The sequence below is a fragment of the Electrophorus electricus genome, chromosome 23 (assembly GCF_013358815.1).
Source record: "Electrophorus electricus isolate fEleEle1 chromosome 23, fEleEle1.pri, whole genome shotgun sequence".
NCBI lineage: Eukaryota > Metazoa > Chordata > Actinopteri > Gymnotiformes > Gymnotidae > Electrophorus > Electrophorus electricus.
In genome coordinates this window covers 2,546,393-2,563,545 of record NC_049557.1, presented here as the reverse complement: position 1 = coordinate 2,563,545, position 17,153 = coordinate 2,546,393, and the positions used below count along the sequence as shown (strand labels likewise).

At 39.3% G+C, this 17,153-nt stretch overlaps 3 protein-coding genes across 5 annotated transcripts; 2 read left to right on the top strand and 1 right to left on the bottom strand.

Annotated features, from left to right (window-relative positions):
• Positions 1–716: 716 nt before the first annotated feature.
• On the top strand, positions 717–11,221 carry srpk1a (SRSF protein kinase 1a). Of its 2 annotated transcripts, none has more exons than XM_027030068.2 (16): positions 717–750; positions 1,555–1,609; positions 2,832–2,959; positions 3,223–3,331; positions 3,454–3,541; positions 3,900–3,987; positions 4,367–4,473; positions 4,791–4,956; positions 5,420–5,445; positions 5,657–5,885; positions 6,217–6,525; positions 6,686–6,771; positions 7,117–7,224; positions 7,542–7,611; positions 10,078–10,170; positions 10,939–11,221. In XM_027030068.2, the coding sequence occupies exons 1-16, from the start codon at positions 738–740 to the stop codon at positions 11,121–11,123; spliced, it is 1,860 nt and encodes a 619-aa protein (XP_026885869.2). In that variant the 5' UTR covers positions 717–737; the 3' UTR covers positions 11,124–11,221. The 2 variants fall into 2 exon arrangements, with proteins under 2 accessions (XP_026885869.2, XP_026885868.2); XM_027030067.2 differs by having other exon boundaries at positions 6,671–6,771.
• lhfpl5b (LHFPL tetraspan subfamily member 5b) lies at positions 11,128–13,784 on the bottom strand. 2 transcript variants are annotated; one of them, XM_035522164.1, is made up of 3 exons: positions 13,373–13,784; positions 12,524–12,747; positions 11,128–11,322 (listed from the first exon to the last, which is right to left on the bottom strand). In XM_035522164.1, the coding sequence occupies exons 1-3, from the start codon at positions 13,782–13,784 to the stop codon at positions 11,224–11,226; spliced, it is 735 nt and encodes a 244-aa protein (XP_035378057.1). In that variant the 3' UTR covers positions 11,128–11,223. The 2 variants fall into 2 exon arrangements, with proteins under 2 accessions (XP_035378057.1, XP_026885870.2); XM_027030069.2 differs by having other exon boundaries at positions 11,218–12,747.
• A 1,235-nt stretch (positions 13,785–15,019) lies between these two features.
• Positions 15,020–16,614, top strand: LOC113590099 (colipase). Its single transcript, XM_027030070.2, has 3 exons — positions 15,020–15,115; positions 15,276–15,398; positions 16,349–16,614. The coding sequence occupies exons 1-3, from the start codon at positions 15,020–15,022 to the stop codon at positions 16,475–16,477; spliced, it is 348 nt and encodes a 115-aa protein (XP_026885871.2). The 3' UTR covers positions 16,478–16,614.
• The last annotated feature ends 539 nt before the right edge of the window (positions 16,615–17,153 follow it).

The following is a 17,153-nucleotide window of genomic DNA, read 5'->3' as shown; positions in this document are numbered from 1 at the left end:
AACATTCTGCTTAGTGCTATAGGATATTAAGGTACATTTATTCTTTGTTCGATGTTTTATTTTAAAGTATTATTTATGATTTCACTTAAGGGTATTTGACAGGTGAAGTTGATATGAAGAATACCTCTTAAGAAGGCTCACTGACGTAACTGAACACTGCTGAACAACATAATTCTATAATTGCTGTTAAAGCAACAACAAACTAAGGACGCAAAATGGAAGCTGTTACTACGGATGTACTGACATTACCCATTCAGTATACATGTGTGTAAGATCTCAAATTTCATTGCAATTTGCCACGGTGCTAATATTCAGAATTACTTTAAATATGAATTGAAATAGGCTCTGAATAAATGAATGGAGACACAATTTACACAGAAGAAAAGAAAATCCGACATCGCACAATGCTAGTCGGTTGATCTGAACAAGTTGCGGTATAAATAACGCTCGAAACTGATGGCGTCATTTAGGTGTTCGGTTATTGACAGTTTTGCATTTTAATTAATTCGATGTATATTCGGCTATTTAATCAAATTTTAAAATATGCTCTATGTGTTACATAGTTGTCAACGTGAGCTTTACATGTTTTCAGCTCGCAAAGGATTTTTTCCTTTACCACGGCAATCTGAATAATATCGACCAGACTTTGCCTAAGGGGCGTGGACACGAGGTACAGATTGCGTGAAGCTGGTGTCGCGCATGCGTGCGACATTCAAGTCACCAACTACCGGGCCAACATGGAGAGAAAAGGTGATCTCTTCTAAGATTATGCGTACATGTTGTTGACGTTTGGCCTTTGATTGCTTATATATGTAGCAGACTAAATGATGTACGACTCGAACTCGTCAGATTTTCTATTTGTCTCGTAAAATATAATTTACATCACGAGTACTTCGAAAGCTGCATGCACTTCAGCGCTACATAACGTCACACAAGGGTTAAGGTTAGCTAGCTAGCTAAGAGGGTGCTAACTAGGTTAGCTAGGTAAGATAGCCAGGCAGCCAACAACCGAGGTTATATACTATAGCTACCAACAACAGAGTTAGCATTTAGCCAGCTTGTCATTAATAGTTATTAACGTTTGCTATTAATATTTACAGCATGCGTGTACCCGTTTATTCCTAACCTTTTTTTTAATGCATGTTAAAATACAATTATAGCTAATTGCGAGCTAGCCGCACAAATACTGAGTGCTAACTAGCTAGTAAACTAACGTTATCCAAGACCTTCTTGTTCTCTTACCATGCGTGGAAACCTCAGGAATCGTATCGTACCGTATCAGTCAGTCACATGAGTTAACTAGGTTGGGAAACGTAGCTAACTATCGATATCTATGTCTCTAGCTAGCTATATGTGGAAACAAGTGCACTGTTTACATACAAAAGAGTTCCGTCTAAGATAGTTAACGTAAGATAGCTAGGTTGGATAGCATAGACGTTCACTCTAAAATAAAACAAATGTGTGGTTTTTGTCAGTGCTTTAATTAATTGAAGTATTTGTGTTACGTTGAGTATTCTGTTCTTTTCTAAAATAATTCTCTTCCCCTCCTAACAGTTCTCGCTCTACAGGCGAGGAAGAAAAGATCGAAAGCCAAGAAGTCAGTCAAGAAGTGAGTTTTTCTTTTGGGAGATTTTAGATTCCGTTCAGTGTCTAGAGAAAGAGGAAAAGATGGCGCATATATCCTATAGTAGACCAACCACAATACAGAGTAATGAAGAGTATACGTAATTTCATCCTTATATTTTTATTGACTTAGTTTAAAGTTTGAATTGGGGACCTAAAAATACCTAAAGCGTCAGGACCCTCACTGACAAAGGCATCCCATTCTGGGTGTCTGAGACACCATACACATGTAAATCTGTGGATAATTTCTAAATCCACTAGTTTATAAAACAGAGTATGTCAAGGGAAGAAAAGAAGCCTTGAGTATTTTTCCCCACCCCGTTTCTTCTCTGCACAGCAAGATCAACTAAAGGATAGATGAATGTCAAGAACAATACTGAATCAAAGGGATTTTCTGAGAGGATAATAAGTAACTTGAATCAATGTGCAGTTAATGTACTAGGATTCTATCTAGTTGTTTGACTGGCATATTTGATTTCATTGTATTATTTAAAACCATTGACAGCTAAAATATTCTCCATCCTCATTCTATAAACTTGTTTCACAAGTAGTGTCTGTTTTTATGGTGTTATGGAGACTTATACAGGTTTGTCCTTGTTGTTGATAATATTAGTACTATATCTGCTCTGTACTGTGTTGGCATATTAAAATTGCTGCTAGCAGTTACTTATTAGTTTCTGCCTTGCATTTGATTTGGCAATACATTTAACAAGCTCCAAAAGAATAGACCTGGCTGTGGTGGAATATTGTATATTGTATTGTTAATTTTCTTAACAATATTTTATATATTTATTGAATTTTTATGCTTCAAAGGGATAGTGGTGATTAACCATGGGCACCTTTTCCAGCTTCCCTCAGGGTTGTCTTCTTTAATACAGCACTCAATGGGGGTATTTGATGGGGATACAAAATCATCCAGTACATTTTATTTGGGGTAGTTTAGCAATGTGTGTGATGTCGTTTGACTGTACATGCCTCTAGAAATATAATTAAAACCTTAATTCCCTTGGTCTGATGATTTAGCTCAAAGTTTAATTCTGATTAGGTGTTTTGCAAGGTTGTGATATTTTTTTGCCACATCACACAGCCATGGTGGTCTTACAGAATCTCAAAAGTTAAACTTGAAAAAGATTCACAGACACTAGGGCAGTGCTTTAGTGTTTTAGTAAAGACCTTTAATCTTTAGCAATGACCTTTTTGTTCTCTAGGCCCCCTCAGCCCCCGAGAGGCGTGTCTCATCAGCATCCACCGGCAGAGCCCCAGCAGCAGGAACCTGATGAGGAGATCTTGGGCTCTGATGATGAAGAGCAGGAAGACCCCAATGACTACTGCAAAGGTGAGCACCAGCACCCACTTTAACTTTGGTACAGTATATTATGACCCTCATGGTATTTGCTTATTCACTGCATGTGTCTAATATTGCTATAGAAGTCAACTTGCTTATGAGAGAGATGAATTATGGCAAGTGTGGAAGCTTTAATTAGACTAGGCCATTAGGAGTAGTGCTTGGCACATTCACTTATGCAGAAACTAATTGGTCTGCCTTTTTAAAATTTATTTATTTATTTATAATCTAAGTTGCCTTTTTTGTCTGCCTAGGTGGCTACCACCATGTGAAGATAGGAGACCTCTATAATGGGAAGTATCATGTGATCCGTAAGCTGGGTTGGGGTCATTTCTCCACAGTGTGGCTCGCCTGGGACATCCAGTAAGTTCTGACTTTGGTTAAACAGAGTAGTTCATCTCAATCCCCCCAATGATTGGGGGGGGGGCCCCGCCCTTCATTCTTTCTTCATTGTATTTTTTTTTTCTCCCTTTCTCATTCTCCAGAGGAAAACGGTTTGTGGCAATGAAAGTGGTGAAGAGTGCAGAGCACTATACTGAGACAGCCCTGGATGAAATTAAGCTGTTAAGATCTGTAAGTGCTGGACCGACTCCGACTCTCATAAGCTGCCTGCAAAGTGATACACTGTTCTATCTGACACAGTCTCTGATGCACACGACCTTTACAGCAGTTCTGTCCACAGTGACGCTGCAAATGAGACTTGTGTGCTATAAGCTATAATGCAGTGCATGCATTTTGCAGTTATATTCTCTCTCTAATTTAGTTTGTGTGTATAACTCATATTTTTGTATTCCTTTCTCTATGAAACATATTGTTTAATCATGTTTATCTAATTTAGTCATGTTTGTGTACAGTCTTACATTTTTGTTGGATCCTCCTCATTTTACATTATATATGTGTGAATGCATGTGTGTGCTCTTTCTGTGTGCAGGTTAGAAACACGGACCCTGGTGATCCAAACAGAGAGATGGTGGTTCAGCTGTTGGATGACTTTAAAATCTCAGGGATCAATGGAACTCGTATCCTCTCCCATAACCCACATGGTGGGGTCTGGGGGTTTGGGTGGGTGGGGCTGTAGGGGGTCAGTTCAGGTGTGTTTCTTCAAAAGTGTTTAGGAATGCTTGCACAGGTGTTGGAGACCAGGCTGAATTCAGTGTCTTTCTGGCTGCAAGGCATTTGTTCCTTTTTTTTTTTTTTTTTTCTTTTTTAAAAAGATATTTTACATTCCTACATGCCCTAGCACAACCATACAACCTTACCAGAGCAAGCTGTGTCCTCTTAATTTTTTTGCACTAATTAGAGTGGATTATTTATTGCGTGTTCGCCCATTTAATTCCGACTGCTTCTATCACTGATATTTGTATGATGAGTGTTCTTAACCTTAATTTGAATTCCCAGATGTGTGCATGGTATTTGAAGTTCTAGGACACCATTTACTTAAATGGATTATCAAATCCAATTATCAAGGGTTACCCCTGCCATGTGTGAAGAGCATCATTCGACAGGTAACACTACCCTGTCTTGCCCCACAGTTTCGTTGAGCATAGTGATTAACACGCAGTACTGATTGGTCACAGCTATAATAGCTGCAAATTAATTTGTTTACTAATATATGTAATTTGTTAGTAGTTTTTTACCAGGCTGATTATAAAAGTGAAGATGAAACTAAAATGTTTTACCAAATGAACAAGTTTATTGACCTCTGACCCTGCCTGATGAATCCACATGTCATGCCTTTTTTTGTGATTTCTAATGTTCTAGTGTTATCTGAATGACAGCACAGTTGTAGAAATGAAATGCCACTTTTGTTTTACACACACAGGTTCTGCAGGGCCTTGACTACTTGCATACAAAGTGTAAAATCATTCATACAGACATTAAGCCAGAGAACATACTGATGAGTGTAGATGAGGCGTATGTGAGGAGGCTGGCAGCTGAAGCCACCGAGTGGCAAAAAGCAGGAGCGCCCCCTCCCTCTGGATCAGCAGGTTTTTACTCTCTTGCCCTGTCTCACTGACCTCGCACATGCTCTCTCTCCCTCACTTACTCTTGCTTGCTCTCTCACCGACTTCACTCCTCTCTCGAGCACACAATCTCTGCTCTCTATCAAATTTACTGTTTTTAGACACATGTGGGCAGATTTTTTCTCAGTGTAACACCCATTTTCACCAGCTTTATTTTCCTCTGATAAAACCAGTTTTAATGGCATATTCTAGACATGCGTGAACATGCTCTTTTAATGTGCTTGTTGTGAACTCTTTACTGTTTATTTTCACTATACATGCTGACATTCTGACAGTCCCCTATGCTCTCCAGCACAGCCAGTCTGATTACTTTGTTTGTGTCTACAGCGTGGCATTTGGGTGACAGTGGAATCTGTGATGTGTGTCTTGTAGCAGTCTCTCTCTTCTTTTTGTGCTGATTTATCCCTTTCCCCTGTATGTGTTTCAGTGAGCACGGCACCAGCACCTAAACAAGTAAGTCAGCCTGTAGTTTCAGAAGCAGTTATAAACTCACGACTCAGCAGCCTGAGCATTTTTTTTTTTACTCATAACTGATAAAAGCCTCAGCAAAAACATTTCTCTCAAAAATGCTTCGAGCATCTTCTGGCTTCATACAGTGGCTCTGCACTATTACTCTGTTTACCATAGCTAGCAAGAACACCTGTGCGTTTGTTTTTCGTGCTAGGCACCCAAAATGTCAAAAAACAAAAAGAAGAAGCTGAAGAAGAAGCAGAAGCGTCAAGCAGAGTTGCTGGAGAAGTGCATCCTGGACCTGGAGGAGATGGCCAAGGGACCCGAGGTTGGGCAGGACGAGGAGGAGGAGGAGGAGGAGGACCCACAGTCCCCCAAATCCCCTCTATATGCCCCTCTCAGACACACCTCGATTCAGGACTTTGCTGAAGAGGAAGTAATAGGTTGGTTTGTGTGAGCAACTAGATGTACTTCTTGTTTTATAACTAGAGTTTTGTGTAAAATCTGATGTTAATTTCCTAAACCCTTTGCTGAGAATCATTTTGTGCACACTGGTTGGTTTGAGGGCTAATGGTTTAGTTCTGGAAAGATAAGCTCTGTTATTGTGAAAAGTTTTGATCTCTTTCAGACTGGAATGAAGGTAGATGTCAAATGCTCTGAATTGGCTTGAATTTCTTAAGAAACCGCTTTTAAAATCTCCTGACTGGTGGATGGGTTGTCCAAGCAGCCATATTGCACTCCAGTGGTATACCAGCGTCTTTCCTCTCTGCCCAGACAACCCCAGAGCACGGCTGGCCTCGGATGCCTCAGCCGAGCTCAACTACAATGGCCACCTGCCTGACAGGCAGGCCCTAACCGAGGAAAATGGAGATGAAGATGACCGACAGAAGCAGGACCACCACAATGCTAACTCGGGACCCTCAGAGGAGCAATCCCAGAACCTCTATGAATACTGTAACGGGGCCTGCTCTCCTGGGCCAGGCCTGGACAACCACAGCAATGGAGAGGTGAAGGAAGAGGAAGAGCTGCAAGCCAGCCCAGTGATGGACAACCATGCCACAACACGGGAGAGCCTGAAAAATGGTTTGCCCACTTCATAAACGTGCTGTTTAGTGCTTTCTTTCTCTTTTGTCTTCATTCTCTTGACCTGAGCTTTGTGTATGTGTGCATGTATGTATATGCTTCAAACACCATAATTGTTTAATTGTCCCTGTGACCCCCTTAACAGCTAAATTATCGGCAGGGAACTTTCTGGTCAATCCTCTGGAACCACAAAATTCAGACAAGATCAAGGTCAAGATTGCTGATTTGGGCAATGCCTGCTGGGTGGTGAGAGGCTTTTTACCTTTCTGTTCATTGCCAGCTACATTTAATGTTTTGCCATGGCCATGGTCTTTCCTCTTTAAGATTAGCCTCTTGTGGGTGACTGTTCTCACATTGAAGCTGTCATTAGCCTCTTGAAGGGAATTGAAACAAAATTACTTTTGTCACATCTTAAAGGAGTTGTACCAGATTATAATGCCTGATAATGTAACATTGCGAAAAATCAGGAATCAAAGCACATTAATGTCCACCACAATAGTCATGGCCTTGTCTGCTCCATGTTGTTGAGAATGAATCCTCCACTTGGTTGATCTGAGCAAGGACCCATGAATTGACTGCTGTCTCCTGCAGCACAAACACTTTACCGAGGACATTCAGACGAGGCAGTATCGCTCCCTGGAGGTACTTATTGGAGCAGGTTACAGCACACCGGCTGACATATGGAGTACAGCTTGTATGGTGAGAGGTGCATTACTGTATACAGTGTAGCAGCAAAGGTTTATCCTAGCAGTTCAAGACAAAGAACTGCTGCATGTTTACTTTGTAATGCCCCATATTGACAGCAGTGACTTGGTTGTTTTTATACAAAGCTGTTTACATATTGTGTGAAATATGCAGCATCTAGTGTTTGTGCTTTGTCACTAAAGGGAGAGATGAGTCTGAAATGCTCATTATAGACAACTGGTTCTTTACAGGAGTACATGAAGGGTCAGCAGTTTTTTCTGGAAATTCTTTCTTATTGCATTCTCCCTCCCTCTCTGGTTCCTCCAATCCAGGCATTTGAGCTAGCAACGGGCGATTACTTGTTTGAACCCCACTCTGGTGAAGATTACTCCAGAGATGAAGGTAAAGCCATTTCTTCTCTATTGTTTTCACTTCCTCTTTCAGTTGAAACAACACATTGACATCTTTGTGGTGATATTAGATATTTTCAGCCGTTATATTGCTAAACGTGACTTCAGGCATGTTGTTAGGACAACGCCCATGTTGGCATAGCTTTAGTTGAGGGCTAGGATTAATGTTCTGAACCACACAGTCCATGCATGCCTACTGACGGATTCAGTTTGTGTACCTCTTTTGGCTTTACTGATCAATGAATCAAAACAGAATGCTTAATATAAACTGCAGTTTGCAGTCAAACACCTGTTTTTTAGTGCTAATGAACTGTGACCGCATCACACCTCTAACTCTGCTCTTCTTTGTTTCTATTTCAAGGCACATTATTTACTATAATATAAATTTAAATTATAATTTAATAGAAATGTTACTGGGCCTGTTTCCCCTCTGACAATCAAAGCTGCTTTTCTCAGAACAGATTTGAGCAAAAGTATCCACTTTCTCTGTCCACATTCTAGTTTGTTCGTCATGCTCAGTTCTCTCATCTCACCTGATTTTCCTGTTTCCCTCTTGATACACTTTGGATGTATTGATTATTGCTCCCTATAAAAATTTTAACCCAAATGAGGCAGCAATTTTTGTGTGTTTGTGTGTGTGTGTGTGTGTGTGTGTGTGTGTGTGTGTGTGTGTGTAGGTAGCCTTGTTTTTGCTCAGCATAGACTGCATCTGATCATCTGTCAGTTATCCTTACACTTATTCATAGCATGTGCAAAGAGGTTTTTCATCAGCATTTATGCATACCTCAGGATCTCAGTCACAGCCAGTAGTCTGGAGTTACTATTTACCATTCTGCTTTTATGATGCTTATTACTTCCTCTAATTCTTCTTCTGTATTTTGACTCACATATAGGGAAGCCAAAATGTTAGTTACATGATCAGTGAATTAGATCTGAGTTCATTGTTTTAGTGAAACTGTTGGTGCAAGTGGTGTGTTGCAATTTGTGCCAGGAATGAGATTTATTTGGGTGTTTATTCATTGAAATAAGGACAGCTAATGTAGTGCATGGCCTGTATGCTACAATGCAGCTGTCTCTCACAGCGCAAGCCTAACCTCTTTGTATCATATTACCTGTCATGTGTAGCATTGATTTAATCTCCTATGACACTGATCTCTCTCTCTCTCTTTCTTCCCCCTGCTCACTGTGTTTGTCAAGTCAAACTTCCTCTGTTATGCCTAAATTAAGATGCGTTTTTAAAGAATCAAACGTATTTGGAAATAAGACTAACGCACCTCGTCATACTCAACAAAGTGAATGACTGACTCATAGTTTGGTATTTTTCACCACGGTGGTTCAAAAAATTCCATCTCTGCAGGGCTATATCAGTAAAGCACAACATATTGTATTCAGCTAATTATGTAGCACTGCCTGTGATGACTCAGATGCAGTGCTATTGGTGCTTCTGGTTTGGGGTTTCTCATTCCTGACGTTTTGTTCCACTTGCTATGTTGATTCTCTATGTGAGGTTGCATAATTCTCCACCATTTAATTTTCCCAACTTGTGTGGCAGATTTTATTAGGGTGTGAAAAGGTTGCATGTCTGTCACGCGTTGACTTTTTCCTCTAGACCACATCATGCTGATCATTTGAACTTTTGAGTTGAATTCCATATCACTCTGGTCTGTGTGGGAAATTCTCACAGGAATACTTCAGCTGGAAAGGTACACGCTGGTGCTGGAACACCTCTGGCCTGGACCTTGAGGGCAAGCGTGACAGCATTTACAGCTTTTTCTCTGACGGCATGTTTCAGACGCAGACAAGCCTGTGTAACTCTTGGAGACATAACAAAATAGTGTAGACATCTTTTTACATTTAAGTTTCTAAAATCACCACAAATGCGTTGTGAATGTAATATGTCTTATAAATTTCTTCTTAAGCTGGTGAAACAACTGCTAAAAGTAATGTGCACGATCATGTTTCCAAATGGATACCACCAACAGTAAAGTCACAACTGTTATCAGCAGCACATTTGGAAAGGGAGCATGAGCACTGCAGTAGAGCAGATTTCAAGTTTACTGATTTCAAGTTGTCATCCAGCAAAACCCCCCCAAATGATACTGACTGGTGGCCATCTTCTAAAAGAATGTGAAATTTATGTCTTAGAAATGGTTAACTAGAAGACTGCACCCTGATACTGAAGCCTGTTTTGAACTGTGCTTTAAAGTTCTGCCTCTGGCAAGTGTTCAGAGGTTAAGATCTGGTAAGACACCAGAATAAAGGAACCAGTCTTGACTGCACACTGTCTGCTGTCAGAATTGAGCTACTTGCTTCTACTCCACTTTCCCTCTTGTCCCAGGGTGGATAATTGACCATAAACTGTTTGATCAATCTGCCGTTTGTTTCTTCCACCCCTTCCTCCCTCCTCTTTCCGACCCCTTCACAACACCCCCTTTTGTGTTGCTGTGCACAATGGCAGACCACATTGCTTTGATCATTGAGCTGCTGGGGATGGTCCCATGTAAACTTATAATGACGGGAAAATACTCCAAGGACTTCTTCACCAAAAAAGGTAATGCTGTCTTGTGATTTCCGTTTTGTAATGAAAGATTCTCAGTAGAGAGAAGAATTAAGACCATGGAAACTGATATTTTGGTATTAAGATTATGCAAGTGGTTCGTGTGTGTGTGTGAGGGAGAATTAAATAGGTTCACCAATACCTTCAGACAACTCACAACTCGGTGGCTTTAATAAATTTAATTTCTGGGAAGAGTGAAAGAGCAAAGTTTCCTCTAACCCTATGCACTCATGATGACGTGCTTTAGCCTGTGCTCAGTTACAAGTAAAGGGTGTGTGTGTGTGTGTGTGTGTGTGCGCGCACGCGAGAAACAACTAAAAGAATTGTTCTGTGAAAGATGGCTGTTTATTCGTACCATTTTCAGAGAGGATATTATCTGCTCTTTGTGCTCATGTACTCAGTTAAAAATCTTTTCTGTTAGGCTGCAACTAAAGCATTTCATTAATTTTGTGTCATGCAATACAGTGAATGAATTCTTACTTTAAAATAGCACTGCTTATAAAAAAACACTTTAGCTGAGTGCACTGACCTTTTGTTAGATATTCACATTGAATGATCTGTTCTCACATACCAAATTTACATGCTGTTCATAGCCATTTTCAGAGTGCACTGACTGTTGGTGTCTCGTAATCACACTTAATCCAGCTGAGATTTGTAAACACTGCTCCAAGTACTGTTGCACTTTATGATCGTTTCCATCAAACTATGTGAGTAGAGAACCCCAGGCATGTCATGTGCAGTCTCTTACTGCATTCTCTGCAGGTGACCTGAAACACATCACCAAACTAAAGCCATGGGGTCTGCTGGAAGTTCTGCTGGATAAATATGAGTGGTCACAAGAGGATGCCGAGGCCTTCACAGACTTTCTGCTCCCTATGCTGGAGCTCGTCCCTGAGAAACGAGCCACAGCTGCTGAATGTCTGCACCACCCCTGGCTTGCCCTCTAGTGATTTTGCCTAAGCCACTACACTGCTCCAAATTGTCCTCTACTTCCACAAAACGAATCTGCAATGTGTCACTTTCCAGGTTTAAGTGCATAAAAGAATGCTACTTATTTGTTTTGTGTGGCTTATTCTGTTCACCTGTGGAATACTGTCTTGAATTATATTCCCTGAGGCAGAGATTCTTCCTCTCCTTTTTTTTGTCCTCTCCATCTTGATTTGTACAACGCATGAAAGAATTTTAGGGAACGTCATCTATAGTATTGAAACTGTGCTATGTTGAAAGGCCCATGTTCTTTTGCTAGGTCAATGCAAGACCACACCCAGTGGATCATTTTGTTAGATGTGTTTCCTAGATTTAGGAAGATACACATTTTGAGAGAGAAGGCTGTGTAAAAAGGAACTGTGTGAAGGCGGTGTAAATGGGTTTACATTAAGATTGTAGGAAATGAGTTTAACTGGTTTATAGTTTATTTCAGGAAATACCACATCACTGTGTAATTTTGTCTCAGTTACAAGCATCAGTCATTTTCTGTTTTTCTGTTTTTTTCCTTCTATGTGGTAAGGCATTTTTGGTCTGTCACAAGATTACACTTGAGAGGTTATTTGTTGTCTTGTTCAGTAGGAAATTATGTTCAAGAAGCTTCCACACAATGAAAATAACTTAAACACCACCAAAAGGGGCAAAATGTGAAAAAGATAATGTTTGTTTGTGTGTATATATATGTGTACCAAAGACTTTGCCTTGATCTGTATATTACAGCCATGTACAGTTTTTAAATAAATACTACTATTGTATATTAACTAAGATTATTTAGCTGGCCAGAAATGTTTTAATAAAGCGTTTGGAAGATGGGTGCAATTTCACTGCTTATATTATTTGATGTGCTGCATTCAACAGTTATCTTAGGATTCCTAGAATTTAGATGAATGTTGTATAAAATTAAGATTAGATTGTATAGGAATTTCCACATTTTAGCCTACATGCTAGATGTCAAGTAAGAATAAAACAAGGTAGTAATGGAGATTTTAACTAGTTCCGATGCTGAGTAAATTTGATAAATGTTTCCCAAAGTTTTTGGTAGAAAGACTGAATTCTAAATTGAACTTCTCTATCCATCTGCCTTTAGGGGTTGTGCCCAGTGATGTGTGGTTGCTCTTCTTGTTAATACTTGCCAAAGTCTTCTAGATTCATTAATTTCCTGTAACACATTAAATTGTTAGGGACAACCTTGAAATCTGAAACCTTATATTTAGTCTTACTTCATACATTCATACAACAGATTCTGAACATTGGAGTCAAGTGTAAATTTGGCAATGTCACACCATGCTCAAAGTGAAGTGCCAAATGTGGTGTGCATTTACTGTGTATGTGAGCTATGATTCTTACCTTCACCACTATCAACTTGGAAGTCATCAGGTAGCAGACTTTCTTGCCGGTTCCCCAGAGTGAAGGCAAGGAGTGACAGCATGAGTGCATCCAGGATACAAATGATTGCTAGGATATAAGCCCAGCGTATGGTGCAGTTCCCCAGGCTATATTTGGTCGTGCGTTCGCCGCACATGCGCTTCACCTCAGCAGAGTTCCATCCATCCGGGTAAATCATACAGCCCATCACCAACAGTACAGCTAGGGGACAGTGTACAGTGTTCTGTTTTTTTAAATTTCCATTAGAAATGTGAATTAAATGCAAAATGTTATTTTTAATTTATATTGTATCTGACATTTAAATTTGAAGCAAAAATTAAATTGTGAAACTTTCAGATGTAAAAGCAGTCTGAAATTTGGACCTGATTTGCATGCCTGAAGATATACTGCTACATGATTGAATTCAGAATTAAGTAAACATATTAATTTCCATGAAGAATTACATCTCTTGTTCAAATTTTACCTTGGTTTAGAAATAACATCTGGATAACATTGCAGGAAAAATACAACCGAAAATCGACCTCCACACATGCACATTGCTGCTTATTCCAGTACAGTAGCTGGCATTAAAATTATACAAGTTTGCTTAACTCTCATTGAAAATATTACCAAGCCAATATATCGAAACATTTGAAAATAAACTTAATGTTAACTCTGTTCAACGTTAGTTTTCTCCAACATTTATAGAACAAGGTTGGGGTTGGTTAATTCCAAAGAATCAATTAATTAGATGATGTTTGCCTGCTTTGTAATGTTTCCTAGTTTACAGCTAATTTCAAAATGGAGAATACTAATATCAGAGATAAATTACAATGGTACCTTTTACCTGATGCGGTTTGCATCCATCCACATATCTTGTAAACACTGCCAGTGCTGCAGAAAAAGAAAAGACTGAAACAAACCATTGTACCCACATTAAGCAGCATTGCAGTGCCTACAAAGAACATTGCAGTCTTGAAGGCCTCAGATGGAATTGATTTAAAATCGAGGATGCTCCCTTTGCAGACCAGTTCTGTAGTTATAGGGTTACCGATACAGTAGTAGAAGAGGCCGAAATATCCTGCCTGTGGAGTGTTAACACTGTCGCCGATCCAGTAGGGCTGAATGAAGACCACCACGTTGATAATGGAAAAGCATATGGTGAAAACTGCCCACAGAACACCGATGGCTCTAGAATTTCTCACATAGTTGGTATGGTAAATTTTGGCAGCCTCTTGAGCAGGAAGCATCTTTTCCATGCTGACAGTGATTTAGAACTATCCAAAAAAGTGAGAAAAATCCAACAGCTCTAACTGGCTAACAAAATTTCAACAAATTGAAATGACCCTCAATTTAACAAAGTGACTTGGCTCTAGTTGTTCTGAGTAAAAATTAATGTAAATTCCTTCAGCATTTCAGGGGAGTCCCACATGCAGTGTTTGTCAGTATTCAGCCTATTATCTTGAAGTCACGATATAAAAAATTCAGTCTAACAAGCATGAGAGAGATCCTTTTGTAGTTTTTTCCTCTTGAAGTCTGCTGTTTCAGTGCATAGGTAGTTGCAAGAGGCATAAGAGCTCTGTGTTCTTTACCATGTACTTATCAGTCAGTGAAGCACTGGTAATGGGATGTACGTCACCTGTTCTTTTGTGTCAGAAACAATATCCTAGCCAACAAAGGTGTCAGGATGTAAATTATGAATGGTTATGTGATCAGAAGAATAAGATGACTTATACCCATTGTATATCTGATTACTTCTACTCCAGTAAACTGTTTAGTCTTTGTTAGTTCAGGCCAAATGCTTAAAGTCACATAAGGGTTAGAGCAGCACTGAAGCATCGATGCCTAGACCTCTGCTATTCCTTCAAAAACAATCATATTGGATGTCTTCATAACAAACAAAATATTATATTTAATGAATCACTGACTATTTTCTTTTACATATAGCCTAATAATACATTAAAAGCTCTGTAATAATTTAAATATCTGGTTTACTGTTCAATATTTTTCAACACCATTTTCTCTGTCAAAAAGATAGCAATAGTTATAACATGCACTTATAAAAGTAAATTCAATATTTCATATATTAACAAATCAATAAATATATCTTTAAAATAAGACATTAGCCTTAAAAAAGTATTCAAAAATAATTTGCTTGCAACAGTTTAAATAAAAATATATATAATGAAGGCAGCTAAATTTCTAGCCCAGATCTTTAGAGGAAAAGCCATAGGAAGATATTATCTGAAACAGTACACAATGTGTTACATGAGCCCTGCTGGGAAAAAACCTTCTGTTCATAGTCTGGCCTAATGGGAATGTGTGTGTGTTTGTTCACCTGTCAGCCACCTAGTGCTATGGGTTATAGATGTACTTTAGTTGTGTTTGAGAAAGATAACCTTTATTAATGTTATTAATGTTTGATAGGCACTTGAATATAAAGGTTTGCTCAATGCCAGTGTGACTGGACTTCTGAGGATCTTGAAGTACAATAATGAGGGCCCTGCTGGTGCTTACTCTGTGCCTGGTAGCCATGGCTCTGGCCACCTCTCCGGATACTCCTGAAGATCGGGGTCTTATCTTCAATCTGGTAAGAGAATAGAAAGGCCATGTGCATGTGGCTCTGCTGCAGATGCAGAAACACAAATACTTTAGTGCTGTCCTCCCTCTCTGGAGGCACACAGCTGCTGTAAACACACCTATTAATATATCCGTATTGGTTTTCTGGCTAAACGGCATCTGTCGTGTAGAAAAATGGAGAGCTGTGTTTCATCAGTGGGCAGTGTAAGAGCTCCTGCTGCCACCGCCACTCTGGTATCAGCCTGGCCCGCTGTGCTCCACGCGCTGCAGAGAAGGAGAAATGCTCCAAAAAGGTACAGCCACTCACAAATCCATTTGGGCAGTGGACAATATGTGTGCAGCAGCACAGCTCAGTTCAACACAGAACAACACAGCCTGCATTACCTGGTTAAGCCTTTGAAATGTTCTGACCTGTTCTGGGTTTCACATACTCTCTTCATATCTCAATGAGCAGTCACATTGTCTTTTTCTGCATGTGTAAATTGAAAAGCAACAGCAAAAGACAACATTCTTTACAAAATTATTTCTGCTTTTTTGTGTACAAGAAAGCAAAAGTATGAAAGGTTTCATTTAACTTAAAGGTCACTTCAACATTTCATTTAAATTATAGAACATTTCAAAAAACATTAAAAAAAAAAAATTGGCCCAAACAAGGTAGTAAAGTGGGGGTGAATTTCTACTGGTTGTGTTCTCAAAGAAAAGTCAAGGTCATCAGAAATCTTATCTGAACACCGATGTGTAAAAAAACTGATAAATTCTTAAGAGTCAAATCAGGCATGGGGGTAAAGAATGGTCCAGGTTTTAGGTCTGCTTTCCTATAACAGCAATATAACATCACTTTTCCCATAGCAACAATGTTCATTTACAATGCAGTAAATGTAGTGCTCCTGTAGACAGATGTATGCAGATGTTTCTCTTGCAAATATCCTCATAGTGACTGTACAGAGAGAACATTACACAAAGTTAGAATAGGTGCAGGTGTCGAGTTCAACTCCTGAATAAGGTCTGAAGCCATGTGATCGCAGCTCCAGGCGGAGTGCTGATATTTAACGTGTGTGTGTGTGTCTGTCAAGGAAAAGAACTGTGGGATTATATTCTTTGTTATAAAAATAACCTAGACGTTAAAATGACACTATCGTGTTTAGTGGCAGTGCCTGACTGTTTTAAGTCATTCATGAGTTTGCTATTTGTTGTATGTAGGATATGGAGAGATGCAGCTCTCTGATATTTAATCTCCCAACAGACCCTGTATGGTACATATTACTACTGCACATGTGAGAATGGACTCAAGTGCAAAGGTGATGTTTCCATTGGAGGTGCCATTACCAACACCAATTTCGGAATCTGTGTAGACCCCCAACATGCCAACTAAGACTGTCTGGACAGTAAAGAACAAGACAACCTTAGGGCCTCAGTTGTGATGGATGACACAATCGTAAATGCTCCCACTGAAAAATGTAAAGGTCTATGGAACTGGGCATTAGATTAAACTGCAAAATGCCTCACAGAATCAGTCAATAATGCTGAAACATAACAGTATTTGTCCAATGTTCTTATCAAAAGTGAACAGTCAAAATACACATTACCTCAAAATATAGATGATCAGCCATATTGCATGAAACTAATAGGTGGTCATAATCTTGTATTACTTTATAGCCCATTAGTGTAATAGCTTTTTCAGTGGAAAAAGTTAACAAAGGTAATTTGATGATCAAATAAGTATTGGCTGATTGACTACATTTAAGGTAAGTGAAAAATCTGTGTAAAGCTGATTTTTCTCTAAATCATTCCTTTAACATGTCATGCTGCATGTCACGATGACCAGGCCAATGTTCACTTGTACCAGGATCACACTTTCCCATTAAAGTAACTGTATGATGGAATACATTTATGGAACAATATGAACAATAAAGTAATAGAAATCAAACAAAGTTACATTTCTATGTCTGGCCAAGCAATTTTTCTCTTTGTCTTATCTATGGTGGGGTGCAGAGACTGTTTGTATCTGCTGTGCATAAAGATGAGCCACTCACACTAACATGAGTGGG